The 25,650-nt window shown below is 52.4% G+C and overlaps 9 protein-coding genes across 9 annotated transcripts; 6 read left to right on the forward strand and 3 right to left on the reverse strand.

Moving 5' to 3' along the window:
- Nucleotides 1–1,786: 1,786 nt before the first annotated feature.
- On the forward strand, nucleotides 1,787–3,995 carry G6M90_00g081390 (uncharacterized protein; the record flags this gene model as incomplete). The annotated part of the gene is made up of 3 exons (XM_014687892.1): nucleotides 1,787–2,786; nucleotides 2,861–3,281; nucleotides 3,365–3,995. 3 exons carry the CDS (start codon nucleotides 1,787–1,789, stop codon nucleotides 3,993–3,995), a joined length of 2,052 nt encoding a protein of 683 aa, XP_014543378.1.
- A 780-nt stretch (nucleotides 3,996–4,775) lies between these two features.
- ayr1_2 (NADPH-dependent 1-acyldihydroxyacetone phosphate reductase) lies at nucleotides 4,776–5,775 on the forward strand (the record flags this gene model as incomplete). Its single annotated transcript, XM_066131178.1, has 3 exons — nucleotides 4,776–5,311; nucleotides 5,386–5,432; nucleotides 5,492–5,775. 3 exons carry the CDS (start codon nucleotides 4,776–4,778, stop codon nucleotides 5,773–5,775), a joined length of 867 nt encoding a protein of 288 aa, XP_065987460.1.
- Nucleotides 5,776–6,219: 444 nt separating this feature from the next.
- G6M90_00g081410 (uncharacterized protein) lies at nucleotides 6,220–6,999 on the forward strand (the record flags this gene model as incomplete). Its single annotated transcript, XM_014687894.1, has 1 exon — nucleotides 6,220–6,999. One exon carries the CDS (start codon nucleotides 6,220–6,222, stop codon nucleotides 6,997–6,999), a length of 780 nt encoding a protein of 259 aa, XP_014543380.1.
- Nucleotides 7,000–7,999: 1,000 nt separating this feature from the next.
- G6M90_00g081420 (uncharacterized protein) lies at nucleotides 8,000–9,345 on the forward strand (the record flags this gene model as incomplete). The annotated part of the gene is made up of 3 exons (XM_014687895.1): nucleotides 8,000–8,324; nucleotides 8,398–8,598; nucleotides 8,657–9,345. The coding sequence occupies 3 exons, from the start codon at nucleotides 8,000–8,002 to the stop codon at nucleotides 9,343–9,345; spliced, it is 1,215 nt and encodes a 404-aa protein (XP_014543381.1).
- A 72-nt stretch (nucleotides 9,346–9,417) lies between these two features.
- GLYR2 (Glyoxylate/succinic semialdehyde reductase 2) lies at nucleotides 9,418–10,287 on the reverse strand (the record flags this gene model as incomplete). Its single annotated transcript, XM_014687896.1, has 1 exon — nucleotides 9,418–10,287. One exon carries the CDS (start codon nucleotides 10,285–10,287, stop codon nucleotides 9,418–9,420), a length of 870 nt encoding a protein of 289 aa, XP_014543382.1.
- Nucleotides 10,288–11,082: 795 nt separating this feature from the next.
- G6M90_00g081440 (uncharacterized protein) lies at nucleotides 11,083–12,576 on the reverse strand (the record flags this gene model as incomplete). Its single annotated transcript, XM_014687897.1, has 4 exons — nucleotides 11,083–11,234; nucleotides 11,299–11,887; nucleotides 11,947–12,159; nucleotides 12,250–12,576. The coding sequence occupies 4 exons, from the start codon at nucleotides 12,574–12,576 to the stop codon at nucleotides 11,083–11,085; spliced, it is 1,281 nt and encodes a 426-aa protein (XP_014543383.1).
- A 799-nt stretch (nucleotides 12,577–13,375) lies between these two features.
- Nucleotides 13,376–15,933, forward strand: G6M90_00g081450 (uncharacterized protein; the record flags this gene model as incomplete). Its single annotated transcript, XM_066131179.1, has 11 exons — nucleotides 13,376–13,450; nucleotides 14,775–14,828; nucleotides 14,898–14,921; nucleotides 14,991–15,014; nucleotides 15,084–15,107; nucleotides 15,177–15,233; nucleotides 15,308–15,316; nucleotides 15,380–15,421; nucleotides 15,490–15,540; nucleotides 15,606–15,668; nucleotides 15,790–15,933. 11 exons carry the CDS (start codon nucleotides 13,376–13,378, stop codon nucleotides 15,931–15,933), a joined length of 567 nt encoding a protein of 188 aa, XP_065987343.1.
- A 532-nt stretch (nucleotides 15,934–16,465) lies between these two features.
- YBT1_2 (Pleiotropic ABC efflux transporter of multiple drugs YBT1) lies at nucleotides 16,466–20,127 on the reverse strand (the record flags this gene model as incomplete). Its single annotated transcript, XM_014687898.1, has 3 exons — nucleotides 16,466–17,750; nucleotides 17,816–19,732; nucleotides 19,790–20,127. 3 exons carry the CDS (start codon nucleotides 20,125–20,127, stop codon nucleotides 16,466–16,468), a joined length of 3,540 nt encoding a protein of 1,179 aa, XP_014543384.1.
- Nucleotides 20,128–23,416: 3,289 nt separating this feature from the next.
- sed4 (Tripeptidyl-peptidase sed4) lies at nucleotides 23,417–25,267 on the forward strand (the record flags this gene model as incomplete). Its single annotated transcript, XM_014687899.1, has 2 exons — nucleotides 23,417–24,327; nucleotides 24,379–25,267. 2 exons carry the CDS (start codon nucleotides 23,417–23,419, stop codon nucleotides 25,265–25,267), a joined length of 1,800 nt encoding a protein of 599 aa, XP_014543385.1.
- Between the last annotated feature and the right edge of the window lie 383 nt (nucleotides 25,268–25,650).

Genomic DNA, 25,650 nt, shown 5'->3' on the forward strand with positions numbered 1-25,650 from the left:
TCGGTCATGGTGCCGGAAAATAGGTCGTGGGTGGAGCGGAATGGCACCAAGTGACGAAATGTTTCTGGCATCCTTGCCATAGCTCGCGAGCGAATATATCCATGTCGGGGCGGGTTGCCGCAAACTTTCCACAAGACGCTCGGGTAGATGAGGCAGTAAGCTTAAATCTGAATCGCTGGTACGGAGGGGTGTAGTATGAATTGGTTATAAACGGAGAGTCGTGTCAAAGTGCACGGAGTAGAGACTATTCTGATGAGTTGTATTGATTGACCTTTCATACCGCAAGGAGGCCCCGAGCGGTAGGCGGCAGGCTTGAAACCTGCCCGCGAAGCGGCCCAGTGGCAAAATAGCCAATTGGCATGGTTGGGTATTGTCGGTATTGCTATACGGCTTGATTCAATGACACGACGGTTTGCCGCCTGGGTTGTCGGTGGGTGTTTGCTCGACAAGATTCAGGAGTACATACACGTGGGCACCACAACTCGGCAGGCAGAGTATACATACATACATACTAGTCAATGATAGTACAACCAGACGCATGTTCAACTATCCATGTATATGTACATGCAGACATGATCTCCTCAGCCAACCATGGACCCCTGCCCCCCAGACAAAAGACGGGCGTGGTTTGAAAATTTGACGCTCCACACGCCATTCGGAGCTGGCCGTTGCGTCCTGTCGGTTCAAGAGCATCCTTGTCAGGCACGGAGTAGTTACCGGATAGATTACTCGGAGAGTCGAAAGGAAACAAGTCGGCATCGTGGACAGCAACAGCCAGATGCAATATGCGCCGGCCATTCCCTCTTGAGCCTGTCACTCAGTACAGACAATCCCGCCGCGCAACCAGGGAGGACATGGAACTGACTCTTGCCATGGGCAAAGCAATCAATATTTTCTGGCGGGTCTTGGCGGATCCTTGCCAATCCAGGGCCATCGAAGTCCAAGGTCACATGGCAATTCCCCTTGAATGTTGGCGCACGCGAGCTTTCTGCAAACTTCTTCTCTTGGCCGAACGTGGTTCCACCGCACGTCGGCGCTCTTTGTGTTGGCGGCGAGGCTGCTCGTCGCTAAAAGACCAGACGACATACCAGACTCGTTTGGTCCGGGCGAGTACAGATCAGAAGCGATCAATCGATGCCTCGCGCGAGATGGAATTCCAGGAAAACGGACTGTCCACTTGGAACTCGGCGGCGTGGGCATGTGCCGTGTAGTGGCATGTCAAGACATGGGACGAATAAACCTCAAAATGGCAGAAGTCCATGGTATTAGTCAACCTACCCTATACTAGTCATCAATCAATCAATCAAAGTTGACATTTCTTTTCTGTTGCACTCATGGCAAAAGCCCCGGAAGTTGTGGCCAGGTCAAATTATGGAGCTCATTTTGAATGAAAAGACTGATTTCACAAGTGTCCATGTTGCGTAGTATCGGCTATAGCTGCGACGTGTATTGGCATGATGAGGCTACGCGTGCTGGTGTGCCGACGCTGCGGCTCATGGTAAAGAATAAATGAAATTTGTGGTAATGCCACATGCACAGTATTGTGAAGCATTTAGTCTCCATGCACATTTCTAATTTATCATCTTTGCATCGCATGAGCTGACGTTTGTCGCATCGCGGCCCGGTCTGTTCACCACCATCATCGTCTTACTTAATCTTGACCTGCCCACTCGACGCCATGCTCAGACCGAACAGCTGAAATGAAGATTTCATCTCCAACTGGCCGCCTGCGACAACATCCCCCAACCGAACAACGCCCGCGCAACAATAGGCCTGCTTACAAGCAATGAGCTCCCCGGACAGGACGGCTCCTCGTCGACCGAATGGCCGCCTCCAAGCATGCGATCCGTGCCGGAGACGCAAGGTTGCCTGTGATCACACACAGCCGGTATGCAACCGATGCCGAGCAAGAAACCAGGCTGGAAACTGTGTCTACCTGGTCGGCGACTCGAAGCCGACGCCGTCGAATAAAACCAGCAGCTCGTTTGACTTCAACACGGCGCCTTCACGCACAGTCTCGGAGGACACGCAGCCACCCGCCCGCAAGTCAAGACACTTGCACGCTGCGTCATCTTCTCGGGACATGTCGTCTGCTTCTGCCTCTGGATCAGGCTTCCTCGGCGCAACCAGCCACTCGGCAGTGTACGATGAGACGACCCAAACGCTGTCCATGCTCCAGGGTTTCCAAGCTTGCCTGCCCGTACCGGGGGAGGCACGACAGAGGCAGCGACCCGCGGATGTGTCGTCGGACGTATTACTCTCTCCCACGCGAGAAATGTGCCTGGTTGTGCTGCGCAGCATCCCGAGCCCTCCGCCAGGGCCCATTGCATTGAGAATGTCACCTCATCTGTACGACGGGTGGGCTCCGGTGGCTGCGCAGCGCATTCTCGAGTCTCTCTACGGCCGCTTTGGCAAATATCTCGGCGCAAACCGCGTCGACTCCCAGCTCGAGGAGATTGCCACGACGCTCAGCAACAACACGCTGCGGCCCTTCTCCGACAACGTCCGGGACCCGGAGGAGTGGATTTCCCAGCTCTCGGGGCCGAACCTGCGCTGGGAGTCGCTCGGGCTCCTGTTCACCTTTAAAGAGCTCGGCGAGGACCGCAGCTGGGCGACGCAGCGAGGCGTGTCGGGCGAGAGCCTCAGCAAACACTGGCCCGAGGTATCCCGGGTCTGCCTCGGACTGTCCATCGACCTGGCGCGCAGGTTCTCAGACGGCAACAGCATCCTGCTGCTGCTGTGCACGCGGCGCGCCATTGCGGAATCCGTCATTATGGGAGATGCCAGTACGACGACGGCCTACAGATTGAACCCTAACCCTCTTGGTCGTATCAACATGGGCTGACGGCGTCGTTTCTAGGTCTTTCTTGCTGGCGAGCCATGTCCGAGTCTACTTCTCTGCTGACGTTTCTCGGCCACCACGCCGAGTCGCCGTCGCCGACGTACGAGCCGTGCCTGAGCTCGGAGACGCGCCGCAGGGTGGCCGCGCACGTCTTCATCCTGGACAAGGTCATCGTCTTGTTCACGGGACGCCCGCCGCAAATCAGCCGGCGGTACATTTCGACCCCCCTGCCGCTGGACCTCGACGACGAGGAGCTGCTGGGCGGCGAGGCGGCCATTGCCTCGTCGGTGCGCGCGCTCGACGAAAACGGCTGGAACACCAAGGGCGGGCTGTACGCGGCCACGTCCCTCCGGTGCCGCTTGCAGATTGCCCTGCTGCGCGACGAGCTTGTCGAAATCGCCGTCGGCAACTGGAAAGAGACTTCGGTCGAGGCCCTGTTGTATGCCTCCTCTGCCCCCTTTGGCTTTCTAGTCCTCGTCTTTTTTTCCGGCGCGCAGTCTAACCGGCGGTGGCGTCACATAGGCAGTTGAAGCGTCGAGAGACGGACACGGTGGCCGGCTTCCCCGACTCGGTCGCGTATCGCGACGGCGAGTTTGACGACCCCCTGGCCGACATGGAGCGCGTGTACGCCCGGCTCATCATCAAGCTGGAGCACCTGCAGAACCTGTTTGTCGTGGAGCGGCTGCTGTCGCGGCGCGGCCACCACGACGAGGGCGAGCTCCTGGCGACGAGCTTCGAGCTCGTGTCGCGCACGCTGCTCTTCTGGACCAACAAGGACCGCTTCGGCATGGCTCGCGCAGACTTTGCCTGGCTGGTGATGGCGTATGCCACGCCCGGCGGCGGGATCCTGTGCATGGAGCTCCTGAAGCCGACCTTTGGCGGGCGGCATGGGAGGAATCCCAAGATGACGCGGTCCGGCATCATTCAGCAGCTGAGCCTGCTGGTTGGGTTTTTGGACTGGATCGGCCCCGGCGGCCCCAACGGCGAGCTCTGCGCAAACTGCAGCTCCGTGATCCAGCTCGTGCTGGATCACACGTTGAACGCGCCAGAGGATGAGCGCTGGCCGCCGGTGAGCCTGGATGCCATGCAGCTGGACTTTAATTTTGAGCTGTTTGACACGTTTGACTGGCTGAGGCCGGACACGCTACTGTGAGGGCTACGAGGTGAGGGCATTGGCTTTGCGGTGATGATGTGGCAACTGAGCATGGCGAGGCAGCAAAAGGCAATGGTGTCAATTTTGGAAATTCAGCACACCAGACGCTATGGGAACATTGAAGGATAAAGCCAGTGCCGTTTCCAGCGTGCTGCATGCGCTGTTCCTATCAATGGATCTTTGCTACGGAGTCTGGTAGTACTGATTGCTTGTGCCACGTTGTGCTGGGCGGCAATGTGTGTGCCGGCGGTGACGGCCATCCAACCACCTTGCGGTCGACGGTGAGACAAAACGTTTCAACATTGAACATTGAATGTTGAGTAACATTTGAGCACTCAAGGATGCGAATCAGACCAGCCAGGCCTGTAATACGACGCCATGCAGTCAAGTGGAGAGTCTGGTCTGCTCTCAAGGTGAGTGGCGCTGGGCAGGCCGCAGATCCAGGCTTACCTCGGCAGATGCCTCCCCCAGCCTGCTTCTCAATTCCAGTCTTGCCAACAAACCTGCACATGCCTTCTAATACACAGCACAACAACCCCAAGGCTTGCCTATGACCGCAACAGAGTAGTCGATGCTGTCACAACACTATTATTTTATGAAGCATTGATGCGCATTGTTGAGCTTGTCAGCCAGAGCTGCCCAGTCGGACCGTTGACAATACCCTGCCGGCGATCCTCGACTGGTTCGAGGACAAAAGGCAACACTCTCCAGTCTGGTAGCATCGCACTCGCGTCAAAGTATACGCCGCTGTGCCTCAAACACAAATAGACGAGTGAGAAAATGGCGGAAAACACCGAGGGCCCCCAAGCCGGCCAAAAAGTAGCCCTCGTCACCGGAGCCGGAGTCGGCGGCATCGGAGGCGCACTCGCCCTCGAGCTGCACTCGGCCGGCTACTTTGTCATTTGCGCCGTGCGGCGGCCCTCGAGCGCCAGCGAGCTCCTGCGGCCGGGCATCATAGCCATTGAGCTGGACGTCTCGTCCACCGAGTCCGTATCAGCCGCCGCCAAGAAGGTCTCCTCCGTGACAAACGACAAGCTGCATGTCCTCGTCAACAATGCCGGCTCCGCGACGCACCGGCCGGCCCTGGACCTCGATGTCGACGGTGTCGTGGCCTCCATGTTTGACGTTAACGTCCTGGGTGTCATGCGAATGGTCAAGGCCTTTTCGGACCTCTTGATCAACGCAAAGGGGTGCGTTGTCAACATTGGCAGCATCGCGCCCATTGTGCCGCTGGTGTATTCCTCCGCCTACAATGCGACCAAGGCCGCGCTTCATGCCTATGGCGACGCGCTTCGCATGGAGCTCAAGCCTCTGGGGTACTGTGCTCCGCTGCAATTTTTCTCTTTCTCTTCTTTCCGCAGACATCCTCGCTGACTGGCTGTGAATATAGAGTCGACGTCGTGACCGTTGTGACGGGCGGCGTGAAGAGCAACCTAGGCGAGTCATTCCGTCGACATTGTTTCTCGAGGCAGCAACTAACCCCAGTCGCCATTTAGTTCGCGAGGACAGCCCATCTCTCCCCGAGGGCTCGCGGTACCTCCCCGTGCAGAAGTTCTGGCTGCACCGAGTGACCATGTCTCAAAAGGGAGCAATGGATACCGACGAGTACGCTCGCAAAATGGTAGGCATGATCCAGAAGAAGAGCAGGCCCATTTGGTTCTGGAGCGGAGGTTCCGTGTCCATTGCCTGGTTCATGTATTACTTTGTTCCACGGCGGTTGAGGCTTTTCGTCATGGCGAGACGCTTTGGGCTGATTGGGAAGAAGCTTCTTGGCCAATAGGGATAACCCAACAACAATGAGTAACTAGCATTCGCATTCGCACCCGAGACTTGAACGTGTGAATCATGTATGTCATGGTAAATTGGCAATGATGGGGTCCAGTCCAAGGCTCCAAGCACCCAGCCACCAAGCCCTTGATTTGACGGCAGCTGAACTCGAAAAGAGGCTTGAGAGCAAACTTTAGCTGCACGGCTTCGGCCTACCAAGTTGTCTGGTTCATCAGGATGCGCCACCACCCGGGGTCTGCGTCCCGACTCCCGATGCGGCCATGTCCACGGACTTGCATTATTATTAATAGCCACCTTTGCCGTCGTGGCGCTTACATACGTTGATGCAAAAGTATAAAATGGCAAAAAGTATAAAATGTTTAAAAGGGCTGGGCAACAGCATGCCATTGACCATGGAGAATCTGCTTCCCACGACTTGTTTGCTCACCATCTCACCATGACTTCCCTAAACATCACCTTTATCGGCACCGCCACCGCGGTTCTCGAAATCAACGGAGTCAACTTCATCACCGACCCCTTCTTCTCGCCCGCCGGGACGGAGTGGGACCAGGGCATCATCGTGCTGAAAATCGCATCCGGGCCTGCCCTCGGCCTGGCGGACCTCCCGGTCATCGACGCCGTGCTCCTGAGCCACGAGGACCACCCGGACAACCTGGACGAGCTCGGGCGCCGGCTTCTCGACGGCCGCCGCGTCTTCACCACCCGCGACGGCGCCGGCAAACTCGCGCCCCGTCCCGGCGTCCGCGGCATGTCGCCGTGGGAGACGACAACCGCCAGCATCGGCGGCGTGCGCTTCGAAGTGACGGCCACTCCCTGCCAGCACCTGCCCGGCGGGGAGTGCGTGGGCTTCGTCCTGTCCGGGCCCGAGTTTGGCCAGACCAACGGCAAGCCCAACGCCATCTACTTCTCGGGCGACACCGTCTACGTGGAGGAGCTCGCGGGCATCAAGGACAGATTCCACGTCCGGGCCGCGCTGCTCAACCTCGGGGCCGCATCTGTCCCCGTGTCCGACCCGCCGCTGCAAATCACCATGGACGGCAGCCAGGCTGTTCGCTTGATTGGCGACATTGACCCCGATGTGGTGATACCCATGCACTGCGACGGCTGGGGCCACTTTGCGGAAAATGGCTCCCAGGCGGCCAAGGTTTTCGAGGCGGCAAATATTAAAAATAAGATTCGCTGGCTGAAGCCAGGGGAGAAGACGCGCATCATCTAATTCCCATGCTTGTCTGCGGGTTTCATTGTTTCTGCCTCGACGGGCGCCAGTCTAGTGTGGGGAGCGACGGCCGCAATGTCTGGACATGCACGGAGATGGAAACATTTTTTGTCGTTGATTTTCTTAATGGCTCCGTTGGCAAGGCCGTAGAATCGACGTTGTTGGCCTGCTGGAGGTATTGATAGGCAACCTTGGGTGGAGGATCATGGGAAACGGACCTTGCCGAGCACGAGTGATGCTCTTAGCTCTACATGTACGTGTGGCAGATTGTGCGCTGCTTGGTCTTGATGTGTACATATACATGCCGATGAAATACAACCACATTATTGAGGACGTTGTGTGTGTTGTGGCTGTCCGTCGTGAGCGTTGGTGCAAGTTGACCTCATCAGCGGCAACTATGGACCAGCACGCCGTTATCCCGGTATACCGGACAGCACGGAGTACATTGATAGGAGCCCCCGTGCCACTGCAGACTCATGTGGGGCACCCCCCGCGCTCTTTTGGGACATGGACCAGACATCAATTGGCATTCAATGAACCAGCATTGAACGCACATGCAAACATTTGAACCATCAATTGATCACTGATACTAGACTTTGACGTAGGCCGCTTGCAGGCGAGGTCTCGCGCCACAATCAAAGCAAAGCGGGAGGCTGAGCATCGGAGCATCGCCACGCCATGCAGGAAATTCCCGTTGGGTTTTTCATCTCACCATTCCAAGTCGGCGGGCTTCCAAGATGCGCCGTCATCCCGGTGGTCATCCCGCCCGTCGAGGCCATGCCACCGTTGACGCCTGCATCCGGTCTTTTCAGTCAAAGTGACATCTGGAGTCGAGCCGCGGCTCCCCTCCTCGCATCATGAATGCTTACTCCGCAACTCGGCGCTACGCTACATTTGACTCGACGTCTTCTCGAGGACAGAGGCGCCGGCCAAATCTGCGTCAGGCGTCATCGCGAGAGCCATCGACCCAGGCATCTCGGAATCGCTTGCTGCACCGACCATGCTTCCCGACATCAAACCCTTCAAGATTGCCGTCCCCGACTCGGCCATTGCCGCGTTAAAGGCGAAACTGGCCAAGGCTGCATACCCGGACCAAGTCGACTTCTCCGACGACTGGGCGTATGGCGCGGCGCGCAACGACGTCAGACGGCTCGCCAAACACTGGGAGGACACGTTTGACTGGAGAGCGCAGGAGCAGAAGCTCAACAAGCTGCCTCACTACATGACCAAGATTTCCGTCGACGGCTTTGAACCGCTCGACATTCACTTCCTGCACCAGCGGAGCTCCCAGCCAAACGCCATTCCGCTCTTGTTCGTCCACGGATGTGAGTGTCGACGTCCGTACCCCGCGGTCGAGTTGAATTGCATCATCTAACCAACATGAGTCCCATGAATCAGGGCCGGGCAGCTTCCTGGAAGCCACCAAGATCTTGCCTCTGCTCACGGAGCCTCGCCCGGGACAGCAGGCCTTTCACCTCATCGCGCCGTCGCTGCCCAACTTCGGCTTCTCCCAGCAGGTCCGGCAGCGAGGATTCGCCCTTCCCCAGTACGCCGAGTGCATGCACAAGGTCATGCTTCAACTCGGCTACGACACCTACGGTAGGTAGGATACGCAAACCATGAAGCCATTGCGCACCAAGTAATGCTTCGTATACAGTGACGCAAGGCGGCGATTGGGGCTTCTTCATCACCCGCCTCATCGGCCTGCATTATCCGGAGCACTGCCTCGCGTCGCACATCAACTTCCCCGTGGTCCGGCCGCCCCCGGCCAAGTCGCTGTGGTTCGGCCTCCAGTACCTCCTGGGGCAGTACTCCCACACGGACAGGCAGGGGCTCGCGAGGACGCTGTGGTACTTTGCCGAGGGCGCGGGCTACATGCTGCAGCAGAGCACGAAGCCGTCCACGCTGGGCTTCTCGCTCGCCGACTCGCCCGTGGCCCTGCTGGGATGGATCTACGAAAAGCTGCACGACTGGACGCACGAGTACCCCTGGACCGACGACGAAATCCTGACGTGGGTGTCCGTTTACCAGTTCTCCACGGCGGGCCCGGCCGCGAGCCTCTGCATCTACTACGAGGCGTACCACGCGCGCAAGTCGTCGGTCAAATGCACCCGGTACGTGCCCTCGGTTCCGCTGGGGATATCGTACTACCCCAAGGACTTGTTTGTCGTGCCCAAGCCGTGGGGCCAGTGTCTAGGGCCCGTCGTTTACGAGGCGACGCACTCCCACGGCGGACACTTTGCGGCCTTTGAGGAGCCCGAGCTGTTTGCCGCGGACCTGCAGTCCATGTTTGGAGAGGAAGGGGGAGCTCGTGGCGTGGCCCAGAGGCTCTCGTCCACAGTGTAGTGTCTGGTCAATCAATGTACATGTCAACTGGTAGCATCAATTCATTTTGGATGGACCGAGGCGGCGCCATGTCTACGTAGAGGGAGTAGCGGTCGACCCAGCCAGCACCTTGAACACGGCAATCATGTCATCCTCTGCCATGCCGGATGCCTTTGCTTGACTGTACAGCTCGCCGCACAGCCGCACGAGCGGCGATTGCGTGTGCGCCGCCGCCGCCGCCGCCCGGATGAGCTGCGTGCTGTTGTAGCAGTCCTTGATGGCGGCCTGCGCCGACCAGTCCCCGGCCAGGACCTTGCCCACCTTGAGCCCGGAGTACGCAGAGGCCAGGGGACCGGCCGCCAGCACCTCGGCGAAGGCGTCGAGGTCCAAGCCCTGCGCCTGCGCGAGGCTCATGGACTCGGCGAGCCCCGCCGTCATGGTGATCAGGTAGGCGTTGATGGCGTACTTCATCTTGAGCCCCGAGCCCGTCGGGCCGCAGTAGACGGAGGCACAGGTGAGCGGCTGCACGTGCGGTCGCACCCGCTCGCACACGGCCTCGTCGCCGGCCATCATTCCCACCAGCCTGCCCTGCTCGGCGGGCACCTTGCTCCCGCTCACGGGCATTTCGACGTAGCTCCCGCCCGCGCGCAGGATCTGCCTCTCGAGCTCCTGGCTGAATTCCACGGGCACCGAGCTGGTATTGATGATTGTCTTGTTTCTGATGGCTCGCTTGAGGCCGTCGTCGAATACGGACTGGGTGGCCGGCGCATCGAAGAGCATGGTGAAGATGACATCCGAGTGTTGGGCGACCTGGGCTGGCGTGTGGCCAATCTTGGCCCCGGCCGCGGTCAATGCAGGATACTTGGACGCGGTCCGGTTCCAAACCGTTGTGGGATACGTCTTGCAGAGATTGAGGGCCATGGGCGTGCCCATCCGGCCCAAGCCAAGAAACCCGATTCTCATGGTCCTGCTGTTCGTGTCGTTTGCTTGCAAGCCCCAGAAGCTGTTTATGAATCGTGGACGAGGAGTAGAGTCGTCTGCAGATGGCCGAGATGACTGCGCCGTCTCAGGTGCAGCTCGTAGACTGATTCGCCGACAAGTGGCTAAATATCTCAACTTCGCGGGTGCAAGGGCTTGACAACTGGTTTCTTTCGGCTCAAGGGCGCAGCCATGTCAAAACGCCAACCGGCCCACCACGACGGATTGCCGTGAAGGGCGCCGAAATGCTAGGCTCCCCCACAAGTGAAACTTGACTCTCTTTGGTCTGGTAGTTGGTTGGAGTCTCGGCTTCTGTTGGAAGTGGACGAACCAATTGACTTGACGTCTCCAACCGGATGCGAGTGCATGGACCTTGGGTATAATCGCCACCAAGATCAAGTCACTGTGCCGTATCATGATTGTCAACATCCACCGCCTAGGCCGCCTCGCAGGACCAACTTATTGGGCCCAGCACAAATTCCGGGCCCAGAACCCATAGTGGTGCTTCTGACAAAAATTCTAAAGCCTGGACTGGTTTGTGTTTGACTCCCATCATCATGGTTTGACCAGCCGCCGCCGACTTCACAAGGGCCGTACGATAGCCACCGTCATCATATATATTCCAACATGAACGCTCAGGATAGAGCACGCTGTCTTTTTCATTATTATACAATGCCAATCCATCTACTATATAACACCCGAAGATCAACTCCGCCAAACTCCACGCCGCCGCTCAAAAAAATAAAAATGTGGCATGATGAAATAGAAAAGGTACTGCAACTATGGAGACCACAGCATAGGACCCGCGCAGACATTCTCCTTGGCGTAGGAACGATAGCGATCCAATATATCGGTCGTGTCTAGCCCTCCCTCTCTTGATTGCGGCCCAAAGCTGTAATGAGCGACTACGCCGCGCCCATCCGCCACGGCACCTGGAGCGCAATGTTAGCAACTGGATTGAGCAGGTCGGCGCAACCCTTGGCTCTATTGGCTTACCTCTACCTAGCTTCTTCGGCATAGTGACAGAAAAGTGCTCCTCATCGTCCCTATGGATGGGTTTAGCAGCGTTAATGTCGTGGCCCATCATGGCAATGAACTGGATGCCCATGCGCAGCCGCTGAAAGTCCCAAACGTTAAACTTGTACCGCCACACCTCTCGGGCCTCCAAATTCTCAAAGAAGCTGTAGTGCTCCTGTGCCGCCACCTGCCACCTCTGAAGGCCTGTGCCAAAGGCATCATACTGCGTCTCCATGATGGGCGTCTTGTCCAGGACATGGTCCGACTTGCCGCGAACCGGCAGCCAGCGGTGTTTCTTGTTGTCGGGCGAGCTCCAAAAGCTGGCGTTGACATCGCTCGGCCCGCGCCAAGAGGGCAGCGCAGACGCCCTCCAGTCGACTTGGTGCCCGGGCTCGGGGGCGGGATATTCGCCCTTGGTTTCGGGAAGGTAGGGCCGCACGGCGCCGAGATTCCAGTGAATCCAGCTAATCATGGGCTGGTTGACGACGTTTGCCGAGACGACGTAGAAGTCGGGTCGCGCAAGCTTGGTGCAAACAATGGAGCGAATCGCGTTGTCCTCGATGAAAACCTGCGGCAGGGTCAGACGGCGACATGGAAGCGCTCGGCGGAAAGGCGGCAAGAACCCACAATGTCATCGTCAATCTTAATGTACATGTTGCCATCATCAATGATGTTGTAGGAGCTAGCAAAGTCGTAGGCGTTGGCATCGTCGATTACTTGTCTCGAGTACTGCGGCTCGCTCTCCAGCAATCTGTCCAAAAGGGCAAGATCCTCGTCGTTGTTCGTTCGCTGTAGCCAGACGACCTCGTCGAGCAGACCGCCATTCGACACTAAATTGCGCTAACAGGCAAAAGCGTCAGACACACATGGCCAACGAGTGACATGGGGAGATGACGGCTGGGGGCTTGGCTTGACTCTGCCGCTTCCTACCTTCAAGTAGCAGTCCAGAATCGACACGGTCGCGCGTCTACCAAAGAAGACGAGCCCAATGATTTTGGGTGCCGTGACGAGTTGGTGCTCCTTTTGCCGGGCCGTAGACGTCTTGTTTCCGAATGACTTGGACTGGCCCTCGCCAAAGCCGCCGGGGCAGCGGATCTCCTTGTGGGCGACAATGGGCACGGCGGCATGATCGGCGTGGACCTTGGGAAGGAATTTCTCGACATTGGGGAGCAGGTGGCTCTGCCAGACATAGAGGATGAGGGTCGAGAAGGCAATGATGCCCGCAAGGGCCAGGCGCTTCCCCAACGCGGGCGCCATCGAGTATCAAAACCGCAACAGTGCAGACATGGGAGATGATGGGCGTGAAGATGTCAAGTGGAAAAACCAGGACAAGGCAACTGACTGGGGCTTTGGAGGCGAGAGACGACGGGAACAAGTCGACTTTTTCGGCAGCCACCGGGCTGGGCTGAGCAGACAGGTTATTAAGTGGAACGGGCTTGTCCGCTTAGTCGCTGACGGGTAACAGCCATTGAGACTGCTGCCTTGGACGCCATCGAATGAAAATGGCTCAATTTCTGACTTGACTCTCTCTGTCGTCAATCAATTGATGGCCGTGCTCCACCAGCCCCTATGCCCTATCCAAGGACGGGATTGGCCCACGGGCACTGGCCCATGGCGCCTCAATCATCCCAGGCTTGGCTGTTATGGGAATGGGCCAGGCAGTTTATGGCAAGAGCGACCGTTGACGGGACACTTGCGTAGCAGCAACGAACCCGGAACTTGCCCACCACCAGCATCCGTCCCGCACGCGACAATACCCAGGTGCCACTTTGGTCTCGTCGAGCCGCCCTGCTAAGCCTTGTGGATCATTGATTGATCCTTTGTTTCAATTACATTGATCGACGTATTCCGTCCAGACATGTCAATCTGGTACACAGTGTTGAGTGCTGTCGGCATACAGAGTACATAGTGCCGGGTTCAGCCCAGTCACTGTTCCATCACCCAGGTGGCTTGGCCCTCTCCAGTAGCCGACCATGCGCCGTGTTGCCGTGTTTTGTCCGCTTTCCCTGAGTCGTACCGTCCAACGTGATACCCTGACCCAACACGGCCGCTCGCCATGGCCAAGGTCGCAGTCTCGCTTGTCGGCGACTCGCCATGGGCCTTGGAACAACCCCGGCTAGACATAGGCAAGGTACGTATGCTTATGCTTGTTCAGGGATGACTGCCATGCGTCCCCGCAGATAATGGCCAAGTCCAAATCCGAAAGTGTCCATGCTTCTTCTCGCACTGCTTTTCAGCTGATGCGTGCAAGTACTCCGTAAAGCAAGGACAACTGCCTGTGGACGTGCGGAATAGAGAATGCTCTCGTTACAAACATTTCCCTCATCGTAGCCTAGATCAAGAGTTGAGTATGTTGACACGACACATCCAACAGGGGAAGCGACAACAGCGGCCATCTGAATAACGACTACGAGGGGAAGGCCTGTGAAACATGGATAAGGACGACAAATAACCAGTTTTTTGTAGTACCGATTTCTGTTGAAACGACCAAATCTGCTGTAGGGAAGGACTATGTCGAACTGGCGCGCGTGTGTACAATTCAGACCCTGAAAGTTTGGATGTAATAGACCCTGGCCCATGTACCTAAAATCTTTTATCCAGGGCAGCCCGACAAGAAGAGTATAACTGGACCAGCTTTCTAAAATATCCCACATGTGTCCCTTCGTACTTCTAGCAAATACGGAGTACAATAAATACGAATGCTCTAGCGAAGCTTGCCCTGCCTACATAGTAGAATTCAACCGAGCTGTGCTAGTTATAAAGCTGCTTAATGTAAGTAATTATCTTCAGGCGCCAAGCACGTAAAGCTCTAATTTATGGGGCACTTTAGATTTAGCGGATCGGCTTATGCTATGCACTAGTTATAGTACAGTACGCGTCTATCTTATTATAGCTAGTATACACAGCTTCTCTCTTATGCTACTACTATCAAGGCACGTCAATATTTGATCCCTGACTCGTAGGATACATGTACATATTAGCACACTGTTCTATACACTTACAAGCACGTTGTATATCCTAACACCTGTCCTTTTTCCGTGACTCAGAGCCGTATACATGATTTCACAGCTAAAGTAGGTAAGAAAGGAGTAGTCCGGATAGTCTGCCCTCGATTCAAGGGCTTCGCTTGTCTATATAAAGGGACACACGGCCCAGTTGCTGTTTTTTGTTTTTTGGAAGTCCAAGCAGCTTACTCGCCAAAAAAGAAGCCAATATAAACGTTAGCCTAAACTTACTTACTATTTATCTGGCCAGATATTCTTTTACGCTATCAAGATGAAGGCTACAACTACCTTTTTCGCTTTCCTTTTTGGACTGGCTACGGCTAGACCACAAGCGCTACAAGCGCCGGAAAATAACAAAGTACTAGTAAGTAGCCGGTTACAATACAATTACTAGACTTCAACAAACGTATATATATTCTAGTGTAGCGCTAACACACCTGGAAACCCTAGAGCAAGGCAGATTTCGTGCAGAAGTTCAAGGACCGTTTTGTTGACTGTCGTACAGTAAGCAAACTTTAAAAGTTAACAAGTACAGTTCGTGGTATTAGTATACTAATATATTAACTATTTTAGCAATTTATATCGCAGCAAATTTCTGTAAGTAAACTCTAAAAGTTAATAAGTATAGTTTGTGATATTAGTATACTGATATATTAACTACTTTAGGGTGTGTCAGGTTATGAAAATTCTGTAAGTACACTCTAAAAGTTAATCAGTATAACTCGTGGTATTAGTATACTAATATATCGACTACTTTAGAATGGGGAAATAAAAGAACAATCCGTAAGTAAACTCTTAAAGTTAACAAGTATAATTTATATTAATAATATACTAATATATTAACTACTTTAGTATGAGGGAAATGAGGAAAAATCTTCTAGCATTGCATGCCGTATTTATAACGCCAAGGTAAGGAGAAACTTATACCTTAATAAGTCTGATAGTCTTATAATATAAGGCAGCGCTAATTGAACTATTTGTAGGGCGATGGAGTAAGCGCTCTTTATAAGAAATTTCTTAGCTCGCAGGCTTGCTAATATAACAATTATTTATAGCCTGTAGATCTGGATGCATCATGCGAAGATCAGGAAGGTGGCGTGAGTAATATTTCCTACTTTAAACAAGCACGCTAAGATAAGGTATACTAATAAGCATCTATTTCTAGTGTGAATTTTGTGTTAATAAGGGCAAGAGCAAGACCCCATGTGGGGAAGTAGTAAGTATTACTATACTTATAAAAGCTAATTATATATTAGGTATACTTCTAACAAGCAAATTTAGGAGAATTGGACTTGCCAAGCACAAAAACCTCGGATGGGAACTGAAGCTCCTGGAGAAGACGAGGTAAGACGGCTTTCCTATAATCAAATTGTTATTTAGTTACTAGGGCGGGCTATAGCTTTGCCGCGGTGACATGTGCTTAGGGGTTGAAGGCCTAGACAGGCGTTAGCTAACGGATTGGCAGGGCACCCCGCTGGAATGGGATGCTCAGGGTAACTTGGTTGACCCTACTGGCCGTATTATCCACCCGGCGCAGGAGGCAGACAAAGTGCCCAAAAAGGCTGATGAGTTCATCGGACCATATTTTACGACTGGGAAGCCTAACTAGGTTGACGCTACTGGCCGTATTATCCGCACGCCGCAGTAGCAGTGCTAGGGGGAGGCAACGCGCTAACTAGATATATTCTCACGAGCAGTTACTTATGTCTGCTCTCGACCGAGATGTATCGGAGCTCGGACTATTCTTTTCTTTTCAGTCTTTACCGCATTTCTAGGATACTTAGTGTAGTTGCTCAGCTAGTTATTTATACACTTAGTTGAGACTATACCCGGAGAATCGAAAGGTGCCTTGAGCCTCGGAAATAAACGTAAGCAGTGCAAAAAAAGCGATATATAAAGGTTTAGGTCTAGAAAAAGGGCTAGGAATTGGTAAGTATCTAGCAATATATAGCTTAATATTAATATACTAATAGATTATATTAGAATATATAAAAAGTTATATAGCTTTAGAAAATTATAAAAGTAAAGTTTATTATAAAAGTTAATGTAAAATTTAGTAAATTATATTTTAAATTTGGATTTTATTCGCTTTTTTATAATTAATATAATAGCTTTTTCAATATTACACTTGGATTTTACTTTTATAAAAGCCTTTGATCTTTCCGCTCTAAGCGCATAAATAGCTCAAGCCTGTCCACACTATACTCTAGCAACTCTCTAAGGGGGCCACTTTGTCGAGACAAGTCGATTGGCCGTCCTCTTTCCACGATTCTACCTCCATCGAGCACCAAAAGCTCGTCAAAGTCGATAACGGTGGACAGACGATGAGCAATGACTATAACTGTGCACTTTGAGAAGGCTTTCCTCAGAATCTGCTGCAGGATGGTGTCGGTCGCTATATCCACCGCGCTTGTGGCTTCGTCTAGCACAAGAATTCGGGGTTTGGACAATATTGCTCTTGCCAAGCAAATGAGCTGTCTCTGACCTTGTGAGATGTTGGACCCGCCGGAAGCCAGAGACATGCTGAGCGGAAAATCTAGTCCAAGTTCTCGCAACGTCTCGATTAGTGTTTTGTCAGAGTGGTCACCCGACATGTTGAGGTTGCTTCGTACGGTTCCGCTAAAGAGAAATGGATCCTGGGGAACAATAAAGATGCGTTGGCGAACATCTACCAATCTCAGGGTAGAAATATCGATGCCATCAACCATAATTCTTCCTTGTCTACTTTCAAGGATTCGAAATAGGGCGAGTGAGAGTGAGGATTTTCCGGCGCCTGTTCGGCCGACAATCCCGACACGCTGGCCTGAATGTACAACAAAGTCAATGTTCTTCAGCACCAGAGGAAGATTTGGATATCCAGTGGAAAAATTCTCGACGATGATTGTACCCGTCTGTGGCCAATTGTCAGGAGCCTCGCAGCCGGCTCTAAATTCGGATGGCAGCTCGTTATATTCTGCGATTCGATGGGCAGCATTGACGTCGTTTTGAATCACGACTGCTTTTTTTATAAGCAAGCTCATTGATGCAGAGAATTGCCTGGCCACTATCAACGCAAAGCCAGCTGATCCAGAATTGATGCGACCTGAAGCAGCTCCAAGTGCAATCATTGCTTCGAAAACAACGCCTAGGATGCCGACGCGCAGTTCCATCCATCTCGAGCAGAGGCAGTCGTACCAAGCTGCTCTGGACGAATCGTCAATAAGAGCATCCATGTGAAGAATATAATCGGCCGATCTTCCAAAAGCTCTAATTACAAGCAGACCGTTTGAAGCCAAGGTCGAATGAAGCTGGCTATACAGCGGGGACAGTTGAGTGGAATTGAGCTGTTGTAGTTGTTGTGCGATGGGCATGCAATATTGTGAGACTCGCCAATATGCCGCAAGTAGCCCAACAGCACAAACACAGGTGTATGGGGATATAAGCATTCTATTCAACATTAGTTCCATCGAGGGTATTCACTGTCAGCACGTCTTCTACATCGGATTGCTTACCCAGTCGTCATGACAAACACGAGTCTGGCGGTGAGCTCAATTTCGGCACCAATATTGCTCGCTATTCTCATATCGACGACGATAAAGTCTGAACTGAAACGTTTGAGAATCTCGCCGCGAGGATACGTTTCAATCCAATGCAGAGGCGCCTGCAAGATGGAACGAACCATGCCGCGAAACATCTTTTGAGAAGCCTTGTGACTGACATTATACAGAGCAAAAGACTTGAAGCCGAGCATCAAGGCACTAGCAATCGATACCAGAATATATATCCCGATATAATACATGCCTGAACCGTGGGGTTTTCTGCTTCTGTCATCGACAAGCGCAGCTGTGCCGTCCCCGTAGTCAATGGCAAGGCCATCGGTCCAGTGTTTCAACCACCACGCTCCGCTGTGTGTCACGGCCTCTGATAGGAGAATGACGATTATTGCACATGACCAACTGGATAGGCTGCCCTGTCGCAAATATTCGGCAAGGCCACCAAGAGTCGATTTCTGTTGGTGCGCGGTGGTGCCACTCGCGGTCGGTTGATTCCCGACTGAATTTTTGTCAGAGCCACTTTGAGTCCCGCCGCCTTCAAGGGCTGTGACAGGTTGTACTGGCTTCATGCTGGTTTCGAGTTTCTCGGTTTCGGTGCCTAGTGCCTGTCGATTTGAAAGATGCATAACAAAACTTGCAAATGGCTGGCACATGGCAACGTGATGGGTGACCATGATCAACGTCCTTCCCTGTGCAAGTTGGCCGAGCAATGCCTGTTCCAAGACATGTTTTCGAACCGATGAGTCGATGGCTGATAGAATATCTCCAATTAATATAGTGCTAGCTTTCGAATATAGTGCTCTAGCCAAACACACCCGCCAGCGTTGCCCTCCGCTTAATGATGTTCCCTTGGGGCCGACATCAGTTGCATCGCCATTGGGCAAATTTCGGACATCTTTGTCCAACGCACAAGCTTTGACAACGTCAAGATACCTCGCTGGATCATACGAACAGCCAAATAAGATGTTCTCCATGAGGGACGTACGCTCTAGCCATGTCGGCTGAGACACAACCGCAACCGGAGATGATGTGGGCAAGGTAGTGGCCTGACCATTGCTACAAGGTGCATGAATAGAGCCAGACACTACGTCTGCTTCGCCTAAAATTGCATTCAACACGAGGTTCTTGCCCGACCCGGTTCCGCCGGCTATAATTGACAGCTTACCACGCGGAAACTGTAAAGACAAGTTGTTGAGGGAAAAGGTTGACGACCGCGCGCCTCCAAAGGATTTGGATGGCCATGAAACCGTCACATCTTTAAAAACGACGGATTCCGATGGCACAATGGCGTCTTGTTTCTCTGGTAGCTTCAGGAAAGCTTCTAGTCTCTCACAACTGGCCCAACACTCCAAGAGATATGACCATGTCAACGGCAGTACAGCAAGGTCAGCTTGAAGCTTTTGTAGTAATCCAAGGGATGTAAACGCAATTGAGGCTGTCAATCTCCCGGTTCGGTATGAATAAAGGGCAATGGGTAGAATGCCTAGTATTAGGGGGCAGATATTGGCCAAGACGACGACGATGCACATGGTAACTGAGCTCCGCCGCATCTGGTCCATCTCCCCTTGCCGAATATCCAGGAGTCTATTCTCCCATTGGGATTCAAATACTCCAAGACGTATATCACGGATACCTTGCAGTGCTTCCGAGAGCAAGTTGGACCTCTGGTCTCGATACTTCATCAAACCATGGTAGGACTTTGAGTAGGTTGCCGAGATTTTGAAGTTGAGCGCTGTTGTAACAATTGTACAGATGATGGTTAATGTTATAGCTTGCCATCCAATCAGTTGTGCCAAGGCCATCACCGTGAAAAATAACTTGATAAATGATAGGGGGATCAGTATGTTCTGGCTGCAGACGGCCGAAACTTTGCCACTAGTTGCGCAGCTTTAGCCACGCGTCCAAATTGGTGCTTACCAAGATAAGACTCACGTATCAAGTTGTAAATGATTGTCAATAGACTTTGTAAAGCTCGGTGGATCTTGGCGAGACTGCTGTTGAGAACTCCTGTCTTCGGGCTGACCCTCGCTGAAGTTTGGTAACTTTAAGGTTTTGCGGTATACGAGGGAGCTCAACACGGCTTGCATAGGAATTTGGAATTGGGACATGGTAAACCACTGCACCAGCTCTCGTATCCAAACTTCTGCAATGAGACTAAGACCGTACAAGACGCTATAAAGAGTAAGGCTTCGATCCAATTGGTTTTGCTCCAAGGCTTGCAGCAAGTAAAAGAGCGCATATTGTGGCACAAGTTGCGTCACAGCTTTCATGGCGACAAGAACCCATTGCTTCAGGAGCTGCGGAGAGTAGGCATGAAGCAGCCAAGTCCAAAGCTTTTGATCAGATCGGTAATCAGGCAACTTATGCATTAAATGACCTGTGTGAAGAGAACTGCCGAGTAGTGGTAGTTTATCCTTGCTTGTAGAAGACCCTCGCAACTTGTGGAATATTTTCCTTTCCCATGAGAATGTCAACAGGTCAAGCAAGTGGGCAGTGGAGATTCGGGCGGTTGGTTTCCCTGAAGTAGACATATCCGGGTGCTGAGGATGCAAAAGAAAGCCTACAGTTTGTAAAAAAAGTCCTGCTACTTGCCACGGCCTCCAATATTCTCCTTGATTCAGCTGTTGACTTTGCGTCAGAAAAAAAGTCGCTTGTTGGGCAAGCAACATGATGCTGGAGGCAGCCCCGGATACAGCTACGCGAAAGGAGGTCGCGTACCTGTCGGCACTTATCATGCTGGATACAAGGTAGCACAATTGAAGGCTCCAGTTGAACACCTTGAAAAGAACGTCAGAACTCCAGGCCAAAGCAATCTTGGTTGGAGTCGCTTACTTGTGGCCAGGCACACCATGATTCTTGGTTCTCCTTTTCGATACAAGTTGATACATGGTCGACAGTGAACCCTGGTCTTGCGGCAGCAATGGCGGCCCCGACAGATGAAAGCACAAGAGATAGCCTGGTCGACCTTTGATATCTGGTTTTTGAGACAGTCGATACATGGCTGCGTTGACCAGAGATGTATGGGTTGAAAGCAGCTGCGCTGGCGACGAAGGCATGACAGGCTAGGATAGCATGGACTGCTGAGCAAACGATGCTTGGCCAATCTTTGGGTACAAGGTGGTAACATTTCTCCATGGCAGAGACTACCATGCTTGCCGGTCTGGCGCTGACGAATTTGATGGCAAAAGGTTTGCGGATAGTAGCGATGGTCTCTCTCTGTGTCGCCACTAGTTGTAGGGGCAAAGGAGCATGTAATTTGAGAGCTTTACGACCGCGGAAGATGATGGCTGATGCTGAAATTTGCACCCAGCCATGTTAAAAACTACACATGCAGCCTTGTGCTGACGCTTCTCCTGACGGGGGTGAAGGGATGTGCGAGGCTGGGGCTCCTACTTGGGTGAACCACACCGCACAACTCTCGGGTACCAGATACGATACGTCTCTTGATTCCGAGCACTGTGTGACATCTAGGGGTGTGCGACAAATACAGTCATCTGACTGGATGAAGGACCCTGCCCGAATACCTCATCTGCATGTCGGAGGTAGCGGTCCAAAATCCTCTGGGTTCGGCCGGTCTCAAACCCGTCAAATATTTCCACCATCAGACCCAACAAGTTCTGCTCGCTTGCAAGTCCTGCATATGTCTGGTACTGGACAGAGTGAGGCGGGGTTGTGGGCTTACATTGGCTGACGTTACAGATCTGTCATGGACGACATTTTGGATCTGCATGTTGGCTCGCTCATCAGGCCATCACACAAAAGTCCTGTCGTAGACAAGCACACAAGTACTCCTTATGTATCACGTTTCACGCAGACGAAGCGAGGTCACATCGCACGGCTGAGATGGCTGCCGTCGGACAAGACAAGTCTGGTCAGTGAAACATACCCGCATCCCCAACCAATCTTTACATGTATGTACTGGCCCCGTTCGGGTAGAGACTGGCTGGGAGTGTTCGGAATTGACGGGAACAGATGGGTACCTGTCCCATTGACCCTATCGCAGCTGATATTGTTGGATTGGAAATACATCAGCGATTTACACAGCGGAAAAGCTCAGTGGTTATTGTAGAGGCCTTTGGGTCCTCAATTGAACTAACTTGACGATATTGACGATGGATTCAATTCTCTGTTCAACACCATAAAACTCCGACAATTGACCCTTTTTAATACCCTACGTGACCGTGAATCCCAACGCTAGATCGACGAGCCCCAATGGGCAACTATCGTGACCATCAGCCTCCGAACATCACCTTTTTCAACCAACAGATATGAGGTATGGGGTAGGTATCTGGAAAGTAGGAAAGTATGAGAGACATATTCTTGCTCATGACTGCTAGAAATCGACAACAAGATACCACAATAGACCAAGTAGCACATTGACGTGTCGTCGTCCAGTAGTTGTCCATGGAATTGCCGCTGCGCAAAAGCATCAATCAAAGTCATTCAAAGGTAATCGGATTCTAATCTAATACCAGACATGACTCCTCTTGAACTTCGGGAAAGAAACAGACTGCCGCAGTGATTAATGTGCTTCTCACTGTCATATCGAGGCTCAACTAGGACTCCGTTGAATTGAGACCGAAATTGCTTTCTCCAGTAGAAAAAGCAGTGTGCTATATGCCATTCCGCGGTTGAGTAGAACCTGAAGGTGTAATCGTCCACGTGGTTCCCTATTTCTCCTGGAGATATCTCCAATGTGTGGTTTGAGTCGGTCCAATATCGCCAGCTGCCGTGAGGGCCATCACCCAAGTTTTCGAACTCAATAGTGAGCTGCTCGTCTCGACATTGCGCTGGCAACCAGGCTGCGGCGAGAGAGTCGTACTTGCAACCCATTGCGCGTGCCTCGGCAAGAGTGATTCCGCAATTGCAGCTCCCCAAAGCAGCTTGTCTCCTTTGGCTGTTTGAATCATTGATAATTTCTCTGCTATTACATATCGTGGCCGGGCGCAGCATCGTCACCAGTCCCGGTATAGCGAAACCGACCAGGATAAGATCCTTCAGGATGCACCAAGGGGATAGAAAATATCGCGTGAGCCAGGTATTGATGCTTTTGCGCCTGTCATAGTCCAGTCGGCCATAGCGTCGTTCGTGTTCCTTTTATCAACAATCAGGGGCACACTCTTATAAAGTAAATTTTCGTGTTGATTCACTCACATCCTCCATGCTTCTTATTTCGAATGCCTTCCAGTATCCTCGGCCGGCGTAGAAAAGGTCAGAAAAGAGCAAAGGCAGTGCGTGCTTGTCGGAATAAGATTGATGAGCGTCGGGTGAAGAAGCGGAGCACCCTCTTTCGGTTCACCTGTTACTACCCGGGGTGGTGTGGAAAAGATCCTTGTTGCGTCAATCGCCATGGCGACTTGATAGCTTGGCAAGGCATTGTGCAAGGGTGAATAAGCTGCATACCGTCAACGACTAAGGTCTGGTCAAGTCCTGTTTTCGCACGCGGGTTGTAGTGGCGTAACAGAACTCGGCTGGATGCCAACCCGTCTTTGCAGCGGGCTGATTTTATGAGCTCCAACTCGACCATTATCTGTTTGATAGTTTTTAAAAGCTATCACCATGATCTTCAGAATGAATCTTGCCACTTTTCTCGCCGTGACGAAGCTGTTCCTTATGGCTTGTGAAGCCACTGAGCAATGGGAAAGGATACCTGGAGGCTGGAATGTAGCCAGCAAACCGACGCCAGATACTATTGCTACATTCACTCTGGCATTGAACATGGAAAATATTGACTTTTTGGCTTCGGAACTTTTGGATATCTCCGATACGGAAAGCCCCAATTATGGGAAACATTGGGATCAAGCAGATGTATATTCAAGATTTGCTCCTTCTAATGCAACCGTCTCAACCACCCTGGATTGGCTGGTTGGCGGAGGTGTTCAAAATTACACAGTCGATTGGATATTCATTGACTTCACTACAACTATTGCTACAGCAGACAGTCTTTTGAACGCGTCATACCACTACTACACGAATAATGTGACGACAGAGCTTCGAACGGCGAGCTATTCTGTCCCCGAAAGAATCCAAAACAGCGCTCTGCTCATATCTCCTGGAACTTATTTAGGAGTGCCAAATTCGGTGCCACTATCGCTTCGTCCATACGGAGCTCGTGAGCCGCTTCAACGCTCTGTTGTATCAAAGGATGACAACCCATGTCTTCAAGCAATAAGTCCGTCATGTCTCAAACACATGTACAAAGTAGCAAACTATACTCCCCATGAAGGGTCGGGTAGCACTATCGGGTTCTCGAGCTTCCTCAATCAATCAGCTCTTTACAATGACCTCTTCGAGTTCGAAAGACATTTTGCTATCCCGGGTCAGAATATTTCTGTTGAACTGGTTGCGGGTGGTATAGATAACCAGAATGAGTCTACAGCACAGTTTGCAGAGGCCGACCTGGACGCTCAAACTATTGTTGGTATTGCTCATCCGCTGCCAGTTACGCAGTTCATAATCAGTGGGAATCCGTACGTGTATTTCACTAAAACAAATTTCTCAATCACTTACTTTCATTTTAGACCATTTATTCCAAATATCGATCACAAGACGGAGAATCGAAACTTCAATGAGCCGTATGTCCCTTATTACAGGCACCTTTTGTCACGGTCAAAGAGTGACCTCCCATATGTCATCTCCAACTCATATGGTGAACAGGAGGACTCGGTGCCAATCAGATATGCCTTGCTTACCTGCAATCTAATTGGCTTTTTGGGCCTCCGAGGAGTAACAGTTGTGCAGTCTTCCGGAGACACTGGAGTGGGAAGCGGTTGTTTGGCACCCGACCTCGGGACTGCCGAATTCTATCCCATTTTCCCTGCCACTTGCCCATGGATAACAAGCGTTGGCGGTACAGTTGGATTTTCACCGGAATCTGCTTGGAAAGGGAGCTCTGGTGGATTCAGCCGCTACTTTTCCCGACCTTCTTATCAAGACGCCACAGTCTGCAGGTACATGGACATGGTGGCTTCCGAAACATATGCATACTATGGAAAGTACACAAACTGGAACGGACGTGCATTTCCAGATGTTGCCGCTCATAGCCTATCTCCAGACTTTCAAGTTGTGTATCGAGGACTGGTTGCGATGAGCGGCGGGACGAGTGCATCAGCACCAGTCTGGGCAGGCATTGTAGCCCTGCTCAATGATGCAAGGCTGCGAGCTGGCAAGCCAGTTCTCGGATGGCTGAATCCGCTTCTTTATGCCCGGGGATTCCTGTCGTTGAACGACATTACTGAGGGTTTCAGTGAAGGTTGCCATGGTATAAATCCAGGCACAAATGCTACTGAGCCAGACGGGGCTGGAATAATCCCAGGGGCCAGATGGAATGCGACAACAGGCTGGGACCCTGTAACTGGGTTGGGCACCCCGGATTTTCAGAAGTTGAAGCATCTTGTCCTGAGCCTCTAAGCCTTTCTTGCAACAATATATGTACTCTCTCGATCCTGGCGCACATAGTCCGCCCAGAAGTAAACAAGATTACTACCGCGTCGCCTAGTTTAGGTATTATGTGCCCCTCGATGCATGCCCAGTGACTCTGGGAAAAAAAAATCTACATTTACTTTGGTCCAAATACTCTCTCTACAGTGTCGCCAACAGCCAAGTCCCAAGGTTGAATAGGACTCACAGCCGACCCCTCCGAAACCGACCAAAGTAGATCTGTATTCCTGCACCGATGCATTGTTCCAAGGCCGTCCACACCATGAGCAACGATGTTCCCAGCATCATCCTTTCTGACCCATGGTCGCTCAATTGTGCCATCACCAGCACACATGATTGCCTTTGAGGACACA

The sequence above is a fragment of the Metarhizium brunneum genome, chromosome 5 (assembly GCF_013426205.1).
Source record: "Metarhizium brunneum chromosome 5, complete sequence".
In the NCBI taxonomy this organism is placed as follows: domain Eukaryota; kingdom Fungi; phylum Ascomycota; class Sordariomycetes; order Hypocreales; family Clavicipitaceae; genus Metarhizium; species Metarhizium brunneum.